General features: G+C 53.3%; 2 protein-coding genes across 3 annotated transcripts in view; both read right to left on the bottom strand.

Moving 5' to 3' along the window:
- Positions 1-181: 181 nt before the first annotated feature.
- DPM2 (dolichyl-phosphate mannosyltransferase subunit 2, regulatory) lies at positions 182-3,012 on the bottom strand. The gene is made up of 4 exons (XM_050319955.1): positions 2,985-3,012; positions 2,398-2,487; positions 1,298-1,400; positions 182-1,012 (listed from the first exon to the last, which is right to left on the bottom strand). Exons 1-4 carry the CDS (start codon positions 2,985-2,987, stop codon positions 954-956), a joined length of 255 nt encoding a protein of 84 aa, XP_050175912.1. The 5' UTR covers positions 2,988-3,012; the 3' UTR covers positions 182-953.
- An 875-nt stretch (positions 3,013-3,887) lies between these two features.
- EEIG1 (estrogen-induced osteoclastogenesis regulator 1) overlaps positions 3,888-11,514 on the bottom strand; it is a 37,645-nt gene continuing 30,018 nt past the window's right edge. For both annotated transcript variants that reach the window (XM_050319927.1, XM_050319925.1), the window contains 3 exons: positions 11,267-11,388; positions 10,059-10,128; positions 3,888-9,151 (listed from right to left, as the gene is read on the bottom strand). In XM_050319927.1, coding sequence (XP_050175884.1) covers positions 9,106-9,151; positions 10,059-10,128; positions 11,267-11,388 — 238 coding nt within the window. In that variant the 3' untranslated portion in view covers positions 3,888-9,105. The remainder of the gene's footprint in view (positions 9,152-10,058; positions 10,129-11,266; positions 11,389-11,514) is intronic.

Raw genomic sequence — 11,514 nt, 5'->3', positions numbered from 1 at the left:
GAGGTCATTTTATGACCTCTCCTGTGAACCCACGCAGTGACTCCTGCAGCCAGGTTCAGCCCAAGACCTGTGGCACCCCAGCCACCAGTATCACCCCCTGGCAGGATGGGAGACAGGACATGCAGTTGAACCCATCCTGGTTGACCTGTGGCATCCCTTGGCACGGGCAGAGGACAGGGACTGAGACCTTGCAGACCTTTATTGAGGGTGATCCTGCTCGCTGTGATCCAGGGGAGCTGCCAGGGGAGGAAATCCCACGGGGGAAGGACGGTGCCACCACGCTGGCCTGCTCATCCCCATCCCCATGTGGAGCCTTGTCCAGGGCAGGAACCCAGCCAGCACTGACAGCTGCGATGGGAACTGCACCCAAACAATTCCCTGTGATCCAGGACGTCTCCTTGCCACCCTCTCAGCCAGGTGACTGCAGGAGGGGGTGCACAGGGCAGCACTGTCCCTGCATCCTCTGCACACCCATCCTCATGGGGGTCCCTCTTCTGAAAGGAAAGAGCCCCCAGCACCATGATTAGCCCTGCCAGCAGCAAATGGAGAAGGCAAACGTGCCCTTCCCAACACCAAAGTCTCATTTCTTCAAATTTGAATCCAACCCCCCCCACATGAACTGTATGTAAACGTTTAAAAAACCCCAGAAGGAACAAACTACTGGGCAGGGCCAGAGCAGAGGGGAAGGAGTGCCCAGGGGCCAGGCAGGGCAGCCCCAGATGGGGAGAAGGTCCCTCAGCAGGGCTCTGGTCCCTCTCTTGATGAGTCTTGGATGAGTCCTGCTTCCCTTTGGTCAGTAAGTTGTAAACTACAGGTGGTTTAGTCTCCGCTGGAAGGAACGTGGGAGCAGCTTGGGCACCCTGGAGGAGGTGTTTGCCCAGAGCTGCAGGAACAGTCTTTTCCTGGCTACGATGCCACAGGCTGGGCACCTTCTCCTCATCTCAGCCGGGCCTTCAGTCCGATTTCTTGGCAGGTTTCCTGCTCTTCCACATCACGATCATTATAAAAACACCTGCCATGAGAGAGAGAGAACAGATTCAGCCAGAAAACTTGTAATTCCAGGCACTTCTGGTAGTGAGAAACAGAGCCTCAGCTGAGAGAGCAAGAAAATTCCACTGCCCAGAGGTTCAAACAGCCAAAGTCACACGCAGACACACCCCTGAGTCCCCGGGCCAGGCTAAGCTGTGGCAGCAGCCACACAGAGTGTCACGAGTGTCACACATTAGCTAAGCCCCAAGCAACCCTCTTCTCTCTTCCTAATTTAGAAGTTTCTAATTAGAACAGAAATAACTCTCACCTATAAATAGCAGCAGCAGCAGCCCAGCCACCACGGGGATGATAACTGCGTATTCCCGGGGCAGGAAGTACTGGTGGATCCCATGGTCGCTGTCGATGAAAGGCTGCAGGGACAGAGAGGGGGGTCAGCAGGTGGGCAGAACACCAGGGCACGCCCCCAGCACCTGCAGCCTCGAGAGGGGGCTACCAGGGCTGGCACAGGGGGTCCCACAGCCCTGGGGGCTCGGGGTGGGCACAGCTGCCGGTGCAGAGCAAATCCCCCGGCTCGCTGCCTTGCAGAAGGGAGCGGCTGACAACGGCTCTGCTCCGTGGGGATCCCGCCAGGATCCATCAGTGTACGGCTCTGGACACTAGAGAGCAGTGTGAGGATTCCCACACAGCAAGGAGTGCATCTACAGCTCCAGGACTGCCGGGAACACCAGCATGGCTCTGGGACCGCTGGCAGCACTGACACGGATCAGGGCAGCAGATGCAAGAGGGGAATTCAAAACCCTCAGAGTTGGAGGAGAAGTTGCCAGGAGTTTGGACATCAGCCCTGGGCTCTTGCACACCTGGAAAGCTCATGAGAAGTTCTTTCCAGGGAAAAAACATTAATGACCCAGCTGATGTGTCATCTCCCAGAAGTGGGCAGCCTCACAAATCACTTTCCCAGAGCTCTCCATTCCCTAAGCTCTTCTCCTCCCTACCAGGCTCCAAATTTGTTAAGGTTCATCTCTCTTATGTTTTCCTCTGTCTTCTCCAACAAGAACCATGAATCTGGGGGATGCAAATGTGGACACTGATGGTCACACCTCCATCAGGGCAAGGCTTCAGCTCTCCCCAATGACTTGAATGAGCCCCAGATCCCACCCTGGCTGGGCTGGCCTGTCTCAGAGCAGCAGGCGAGCACCACAATTGATATTTGGTCTCGGCCAGGCAAGGCCAGGCATACCCAGAAGGGACAAGGGCTGTGCCAGCACACAGAGGAAGCTCTGCCCTGAAATTTTTAACCCAGAAGGCAGGAGTCCTTGGGGTACACGGACACATCAGCACCTGAACAAAGGCTGGGGAAACACCTGAGTGTGGAGTGACTGCGTTATAATGGCCAGAGGAGACCCGTACCAGCACGATGATCCAGAGGGTGTAGTAAACAAACAGGACCAGGCTGAAGGCGACCAAGCCGAACCCAACCAGCTGGTCCGTCGCTGTGGCCTGCGAAGGGAGAGAAAGAGTCAGAGTGGGACCGGGACGGCAGTGCCTGTGCGGAAGCTGCCGATGGCACCTTTGTTGTGTCACCGCGGGGCTGGAATACCGCGGGGATGGGACACCGCGGGGAGGGGACACCGCAGGGAGGGGACATCCAGCGGAGGGGACACCGCGGGGCCGGGGCCGCTGCGGCGGGACAACCCAGCGGGGGCTGCAGGGACCACCTGGCCCCTGTAGTTGGGAGTCCCCCGAGTCAGCTCACACCCCGCATCCCGTCCCGGGCCACCCAAGCACCGACCCCGCCGACCTCGGGAGGCGGCCGGGCCCGGGCTCTCCGCGGGGGCGGCAGTCATGGGGACCCCGAGCGGACTCCTGGCCGCGATTCAGCTCAAGCCGGCTGTGGTGCCGGGCCGAGCAGGGAGGGTGCGGGCGCGGGGGAAGCCCCGGTTGCGGGAGGAGCCCCCCCGTTCCCCCTCACGCCCCGCGGCCCTGCCCGCACTCACCATGGCGCCCGGGCCGCTCCCCGCCGGCACCGCCCCTTCCGGAGCGCCCGCCAATCAGCGCGCGGTCCGACAGCCCCGCCCGCACCGCGCTCGGCGGCGACCAATCAGCGCGGGTGGTTAGGGGGCGCGCGGCGCTGGGCGGGGCGTGCGGGAGGCCCCGCCCCCATCAGCCCTGAAATCCGGGGAACTCCCCCAAATCCAGGGAATTCGGGGATCCCTCGCGTGCGGCGCCGCCCCGAGCCTGGCAGGGGGTAACGCCTGACGGGCCGACAGCGCTCCCGCCCTCCCTGTCCCTCGTGCGGGACTCAGATCCCTTCCACAGCTCCCGGTGCCGGGGAATGGGTCTCCTTCGGGAACAGGGTGCATCCCGCGGGACACAGAGCCTGCGGCCCGGCCGTGCCTCCAAACACACCCGCAGGGAGAAGGGAGACCCAGCAGCCGAGGGACACAAGGGAGCGCATGGCTGCCTCCCCTACCCGAAACCAGGGCAAGGCTGACAGAGGGGCGGCTCCGCCACAAGCCAAGAGAACCCAGAGAACTCCACTCCCTTCCCTGGAGCCTGCGGGGCTGAGGTTCCTTCCCCCAGGCCAGCCTGGGAGCAGAGCAGGACAGCGGGAATCAAACAGAACCTGGCATTCAGGAACAAGGGACACTTGCTGGCCACTCAGCCAGGTCACCTTTCCCTGGGATCGCTGCTTCCACGGGACTGGTGATGTGCTGCCAGCTCCCCTCTCCATCCGCAGAGAAGGGCTGGCAGGGATCTCTGCTCCCAGCCGCCAAAGCAATCCTAGAAGGCAAAGCCAAATCCTATTCCAAGCCCCAGCACACCCTTCTCAACCTCCTGCTTCCTCAGCAGACATTTAAATGCATTTAAAAAACAAGAAACAGAGCAAGGAGAATTAATGTGAAGTACCAAAAACCTTTATTTTTTTTCCCCCCCAAACCATAACAACATTTGACATTATATTGATTTCCTCATATATTTGTTATTTCTCTACGTTAGGAACCAGATACAGAAAATACAAACACGATCTGTTGAATCAAAGACGGCACAGCATTCCGTTAGAAAAAAAGAAACAAAAAAACTAGAGGAGCAAGATAAAAATGGTGAAAAATAGTCATTCCCTCCAGCCCAAACTTTCCAAGAATCATCATCAAAATAGAGCAGTGGAAGTAGCTTCTCTTTCTAAACGCACTTCTGCTTTAAGAAAAAAGTTAGATTCATCTTTAGATTTCAAAGTAAAAAAAATGTTAAACTATCTTTTCAAGCAATTTTGGAAGTTTGCATAGACCCATTCCCTTTCCAAAAATATCAGCCATCTCTCTTATAGAATCTGATACAAATCGAGTGCGCGCCTCAGCCGAAGGTCACCAAGCTCAATTCACTTTCAAGAAAATAAAACACCATCTCCCCCTTCTTGCCCCCTCCCTCCCTCCCCCCACAAAAATATGGGCTCTGCCGTTACTCCTTGTGTTTCAGAGGCAGGTCCCGAGGCTCAGCCGCGCCCCTCGCTCGGAGCTTCACCCAAATTCCTTTTCATTTCCCAGGTTTCCACATCCCCCAGCGGGGCGGGGGCGACTGTGGAGGGCAGTGGGCTTGGATGGCACGGGATGGGGGGGACTGATGGGCACAGCTCTCAGGAGGGGAGTGTGGGGGAATTCTGCACTCATCATCCCCCCCCCCCACAGCGAGGAAGTGGCTTTTCAAAGGACAAACAGCTGCGACCAGGCAGTGTTTGTAGGAACTTGTCCCTGGGGACCGGCCTTGTCCACAGGGCTCAGTCACCGGGGCAAGAACTCAGCTAGAGACCGGGTGGGGCAGCAGGGACGGGGCAGGAGGGGCAGAGAGGGGTCTGCAGCCCCCGGGTAAGGCAGCGAGGAGGGAAGGGGACCCCTCGCCAGGAGGGGGTTTATCCGAGGTGCTCTAGCGTACCTGGAGTGAGGTTTTCCCAGAGGATCCCGGCGGCAGTGCAGAGCCCAGCTGCACTGCCACGGGTTTAAAAAGAAAACAGCAACGACAAAATAAATTAACCAAAAAAAAAAAAAAAAAGTCAACCCCTCCTATTCAGATGAGAATGAAATACCTATTTCTTCAGGTCTCGGCCTGGTTTGGAACCCTCTAAAAACTGAAGCAAACGTTTAAAAGGGCTTGTTAACTTTCTGCAGGGGGCAAAGTGATGTGGCAACGAGGGGGGGGAGAAATCACACGCCTGCTGCCCATCGCTCCAAGGGTCAGGACAGCACGAGGCCCCCGCTCAAGGTGCTGACCACACAGAAGATGATGGAGGAGCAACATCCTTCTCCCCCTTTTTCCAATCACAATTTCCAATTGAAACCCATCTCCTTCACCAAGTCGCGGCTAAGCCTATTCTTTTGGACATTCAATCAGTTTTATACCGGTTTTAAAAAAGAAAAGTTAGTAAAAAAAGTTACACTGAATTTCCTAATGCTTTGCAATGGGCTTCCACCAACTAAAGGTCCAGAAACTGGGAGAGCAGAGCCCACACATTTTGCCTGGCCCCCCCAGACTGGAGCAGAGAGCCAGCTCTGCCCTCCAGAGCCAGCCAGGCATGAGCAGCCCTGCTCATCAGCATCAAAGACCCAGGGGATGCAAAGCCTCACCAATAAGGTCCTTTTACTTGTTTAAGCCACCTCTGAATCCCCTGAGAAGGGGAACAATGTGGGGAAGAACGTGTTTCCCCCCCCCACCCTTAGCCCCCTTGAAATAAAATATCAATGAAACAATAATGCAGTTCAAAAAAACACCAGCCTGCTGGGTTTACATAAAGAAAAAAAAAAATCCATAAACTTCACAACAAAAAAAGAAAAAGAGAAAAACCCAAAGGAAACTAGCCAGCGGTTTGGGTCTGGAAACTGATTCACTTCTTAAATGTTCAAAGTCCAACAAGGAACAGGCGGCAGCGATGCCACAAGGAAAAAAAGTGCTCACGAGACGCAGCTTCCCGAGACAGCAGAGACTGTGTGGGACCAGTGACCCCACGGCCACCACCACCTCGGATGCCCATGGCCAGCCAGGGACCACCAGGCACTGCTCATGCTGCTCTTCCTCCCTCGGGGTCTGCTCTGGGTGCTCCAGCCCTGAGCCAGGCTGGATGACTAGGACTGCTTTCTCATCCAGAACGAGGGGTAGGAGAGCTAAAAAGCCACATAAAGACCAGGATCTGTGGAATCAACAATAACACGGAGACAAGGAAGAGATATCCTATGAGACACAGCCATCAAAATGCAAGCAGCGATGTGCCAAGCCACAGGGAAGAGAAGCCAAAGACGTGCCCCAGGTTGGCCACAGCGACGTGATGGAGCAGGTTACGCCTCTGCCAGCCTGGGGAGATGAGACCAGCTTCCCAAAAAGCTCCAAAAAGCTTCTCCTCTTGCTTTGCTGGGAAGAGATTCCTCCCACTGCCTCGCTGGAGATTTCGTGACATGCCGAGCTGCCAGTGTCTCGGAGCAGCCGACTCCTGCCAGTGGAGGCCAGAAGAATGCCAGAAGAATCCCAACTGCTCTGACAGTGACTGCCATTGTTTTTCATGGGAACAGAAGCAATGCAGCCGAAGTGAACTGGGTTTTGGCCTCTTTCCTGGATTATGTTTGCTCTTTTCAAGTCGCAGTTGGATCTGATTTCCTCGAGGGGCTTCGCTGGCCCCTGAGGAGTAGCAGGGGCTCTGTGCTGACCCTCAGCTCTGCACAGCCAGCCACAGACAGGGCAGGAACACCCACTGCTGTCTGAGCCTCCTTCTGCCCTCACCCTGACCTGAGCAGAGGGTCAGGCCAGGCCTGGCTTTCTGGCAGAGCCCCAGGGAGAGAGAAAAGCAAGCAGTTCTCTCCTTCCTGCAGACACGCAGCACCCCAGGAACAGGGCAGGATGCTCAGCAGCCTGCTGGCAAGTGCTAAACCTACCCAGGCTGAATGAAGAAGGGATCACCACTAAAAAACACCAGCAAGTGTGAAAGAGCTTTTGTTCCTAACAGACTCAAGATTCAACACGTTTTCCCTACATTAAAGCAAACCAAGGTGTTGGCTGTACTCTCTTCTTACCCTAATTCAAATTTACTTCCCCTTGAAGGGAGAGGGTGAAAAAGATGCATATCCTATATGTGGTCTGTCCAAATACAGAAAGAAACCTCTTAAAGCGAGAAACTTTCAAAACAGAGTAAGCAGTTGTACAGCTTTGCCACACTGCTGAGCACCCATGCACTCCCCATGCAGCATCCTTAACTAGGAGGGTGAAAAAAAAATGATACATCAAGGCCCTTTCATTCCTTGTTTCTCATTCTGCCAAATTCCCTTTTCCTGTAGCTCATCTGCATGCATTCTGGCCACAGAGACCACAATTAATCCTTTTTTTGTTTGTTTGTTTGTTTTTTCTCCTTCAAAAAAAAAAAAAAAAAAGGCTTAAAATAACTAAGAATTTGAGAGACGTGATCAGTTACAAGCTTTTCCTTTCTGAGCAGGACGAGTGTGTGTCTGTACATGTGCACACACACACACAAAACACGTGTGTGTCAGAGGAGGGCACACCCCAGCCAAGCCCACCAGCGTGGAATTGCTCCGAGGGCACGGCTGTCGAGTGCTACCACAGTACACTGGCAAAAGAGGAATGGGCACTACACAGAAATAGCTTATCAGCTGAGAGGCTCTGTACAGGAAGGGCTGCAAGCACAGCCCGCTGCCGGCCCACGGCGGGGGCTGCGCGGATCCTCGCCGGCAATTCGGCTGCCGGGAGGATCTCCGAGTGGGAGCTGAAAGGGAGAGACATCTCAGCCACACACTGCAAGGAAAAGAGGCAGCTAAAGTGTTGAACAACTGCAGAAACCAAACCCAAAGAAGAGCAATTGAAAGATCGACCAGAGAACAGTTTGAAGCCTTGTCAGAAGAGTTCACTCGCCACGGAGCAGGTAAGAACAGCTGCTGTGGCTAATGCAGCAGCAAACACCCATTCTACCCTTGAAGGCAGAGACAGTGGCTTCTCCCCAGCCCCAGAAGGAACCAGCTCAGACACAGATCTTTGCTGACAGGGCAAGAAAGGCCAACCAACACCGAACCCCTTACTGGCCCAGGCCAAGAGAGGCAATCGACATCACCACCACAACAGAGAGACCACTGCAGTCAACTGCACCCTGCTCTGGCCCAGGGGAGGGCTGTCAGAGAACCATATTCTTTTCACAGTCCAAGAAGGGCAGTTCCCTTCCTGAGCCAAAAAAAAAAAACAAAAACCCCGAAAAAGAGAGGCTTTGTATTCCAAGCTCCAACAGCACTATTTGCTGAATCAGTCCAGCAAATCTGGATTATGCTCCTGGAATAATGAGTAGAAGCCTCCTCCAGGTAAAATCTGTAACCTCTAAAGTGCTCCTGCTAATGCTAGTTGATGACCATTCCCTTCCATGCCCAGCAGTGGAAGGGCTACTGCAGTCAGTGGTGTGACGAGCACTCGCATTTAACCGTTCATCAACTCCCAGCTGGATTGCGGAATTTTTCTGAAATGCACTTTTGGGAAGTATTTCCTATGAGAAGATGATGTTTGGGGATGTGAGGGTAGGAAGATGAGGTGTACACCACAGCATACCTTGTTCAGTAAAACCATTGCCCTGGGAGGTGACGTTCCCTTGCAGAGTCAATGGAATAAAGCATCCTGCAAGTGGCCGTGTCACCATGTCCCCAACAAGCAGCTCTGGGTTTGGTTAGAATGGCTTCCCCCTCCCCCAGTGGTTTGAAGAGTTCACAGTGGTATAACCCAATGTTTTGGGGAGACAGAAGCTGAGAAGTCCCCCGCTGCAAGTGAATGGGTGGAGTGAGGGATGGACACGAGCAACATCCTCCGGGACTAGCCCAAGGATAAGCCCCACAGACACCTTGCATCTCAGCAGGAACAGGGGGAAGGCAGGCACTGGAAGGACCAGGAAGCAGAGAAGGATAATGCCAATGCAGGGAAAGTGCATGTTCTGGAGTGGTCTTGGAGTAGTTCTGCAGTGCAAACGTATGGGGAGGGGCATGGAGAAATCCCTTCTGGAATGCTGCATGAAGAGAGGTAAAGGTTGGCATCCATGTGGCAGCGGACTGGGTAGGGGGCCTGTGTCCAGCAGCTCTACCCTGTTCTTCACATTTAGTGGGTTTCAATCACCACTGGCTCGTAAACTCCAGACGAGACCCTGGGGAGGCAGAGGGGGAGAAGTGGAGGGAGGCAGGTTATTTTCCGCAGTCACTCTGAGCAAGCAAGTTCTGATTCAGAGCTCTCCACTCACAAACACCGTCCTCTAACCCCACACAAAACACTGCAAATCACGAGTCAGCCTGGCTGGAAGTCAGCCCTCGTAACACAGAGCAGACAGAGACGTGGCAAGCCAAGACCAGAGAGCTGGGGAGAGCTGGGTGTAACACATGAACCCTTCCAAAGGACAGAGGAAAGGGGGGGAGTATCCCATCCTGCACAAAGAGCCTGCATTCCTGGCTTTGCTGTGCTCCCAATTCTGCCACCAACTCGACACATCTTTGTATTAACATTACTGCTTTTTATTTGTTCAACTCAAAAGGTGCAATAAAGGCTCAAAGGCAACTGGCCGAGGCATTGTACTAAGAGCTATTTGTGGCAAGGAAAAGTTTTATTGCTTCAGGAGTCTTTCATGAGAGGACAAGCCCTCCAGGATTATGGAGGAGGCAGGGAAAAGGGACAATAAGAGGCAGGGACAAGGGACAAAAAGCCAGGCTGCTGCCGCAGTTTTGCTGCAGGCCAGCAGGAGGCAAAGCTCCCTCCTTCAGGAGCGAACGGGAACCAGCCTCTACCATTTTGCCCTTTCACTCCCTACTTCTGTTCCTGGGTCTAACAATTAGAATCCCATTATCCCTGTGAGCTCCTGCTGAGAACTACATTCATACTCCAGTGCAGCTGTAGCCTGCCTCCAAAGGGATCTCAGGGGTGTTAATGTGGGGATAAAGCCACCATGTAATGTGTGGTATTTAGAAATCTCTCCTGCAGCAAAAGGTGGAAGTTCCCTGGGTACAGAGAGCTCACCAATTCCCCTGGAGACCCTCTGTCTGCCAGGCTTTTGGGAAGCTTACCTGTTTCCCAGCTGAATTCCACTCAGCGTAGTTGTTCCATCCCTGCTCACAAACAACCTCAGGTTACTGTCTGCAGAGAGAAAAGCAACACAGACATTAAAATCCAGAGCTACCAACCCTGCCAGGTGCTCCCCTCCCAGACACACTGCACAGTGGTCAGCACGGAGCAAGTGTGGTTCTGTGGATACACATGCACAACTTCCTGGTGGTGTTCCCACAGCAATGGAACCCCTAGGAACTCCTCTCCTTGCTCTGAAAGGGAGCCTCCATAACATGAAGCTTTGGAAGAGTAAAGGCAGGGAAATTAATTCAGTGATACTCCTCCAGCTGCTTCTTTTAAGGCAATTCCATTGATGCAAGTTCTCGGTCAGCTTAAGTACATCTGAACAGATGAGATGTGGAGCTTCATGCTGCTTTTGTAGGCTCCCTGGAGAAGAAACTCAGCCTGTTCTGCTGGCAAGAGGCAGCTGCATTCAGTCTAGTTTTAACTCATGCTGAGTGAGGTGTAAATCCCCATATGATAAGAGTGTTACCACATGCAATGATTTAATGTGACTAATGGTAAACTGAAGAAGCTTCACAAACAATGAGCTAGGCTCAAGTTTAAAACTTAACAAAAAACCTCAGATGAAAAAAAATCAGATGAAAAAGATTGATTTCTATGCTAAACTGAAAAATGAAAATAAATGCAATTATTTTATTAGTTTTCTCTTAACAGATGCTATGACTACAAAGGATAAAATCCCTTCCTAAGTTCTCAGCCAGAGCTGGTCCCAGCACACTATAACCCATAGTCATTCCCATCTTTCTGCAGAGATGTGCTGTTTCCCCTCCAGTTGGTGCTCTCCTATTTTAATAAATACCCTTGGGCTGACCCTGGACAGAGGCCACCAGAGCAGTGCAGACAGCTGATGTAACTGATTTCCACTGCACTGAGAATCAGTATTTTTCCTCTCTCCCCCTGCATGTTTGAGCTCCTGTTCAACCTCTGCTGTCACGTGTGGAACAGCAGCAAAGGCTATTTGTGAATGGATGTGCAGCTCTCAAACCCACATGGTTTATCTACCACAGAACCACCCAGCAAGCACTGAAAGCAAATAGCTGTCAAAAGGGGAAGGGAGCCCATGGCAGGTCAGAGCTGACTGTAAACCCTTGTCAGCCTCGCCAGAGGAACAGCCCAGACATCCCCTCTGAGACTCCTCCCTCACCTTCAGTATTGCTGACATCTGTGAAGTCCTGGCTCTGCATTATTTTCTCCACTATATCATCAGCATCGATCCTGGTGTCATCCACTCGGGTTGGGTGACTCTCCACTGAATCCTTTTTCCTTCTGAGGGGAGAGGAAACACAGGGAAAATTTACTCAGCTTTTCCAGACACAGATTTTCATCTGCAGTCCCGCTTCTCTTGGCAATAATCTCCTCCTCAGCGGCTACAATCCGACCTACCGCTGCATG

Source organism: Myiozetetes cayanensis, unplaced genomic scaffold, assembly GCF_022539395.1.
Source record: "Myiozetetes cayanensis isolate MyiCay16 unplaced genomic scaffold, myiCay2020 scf23, whole genome shotgun sequence".
Classification (NCBI taxonomy): Eukaryota; Metazoa; Chordata; class Aves; order Passeriformes; family Tyrannidae; genus Myiozetetes; species Myiozetetes cayanensis.
This window is presented reverse-complemented; position numbering and strand designations above follow the sequence as displayed.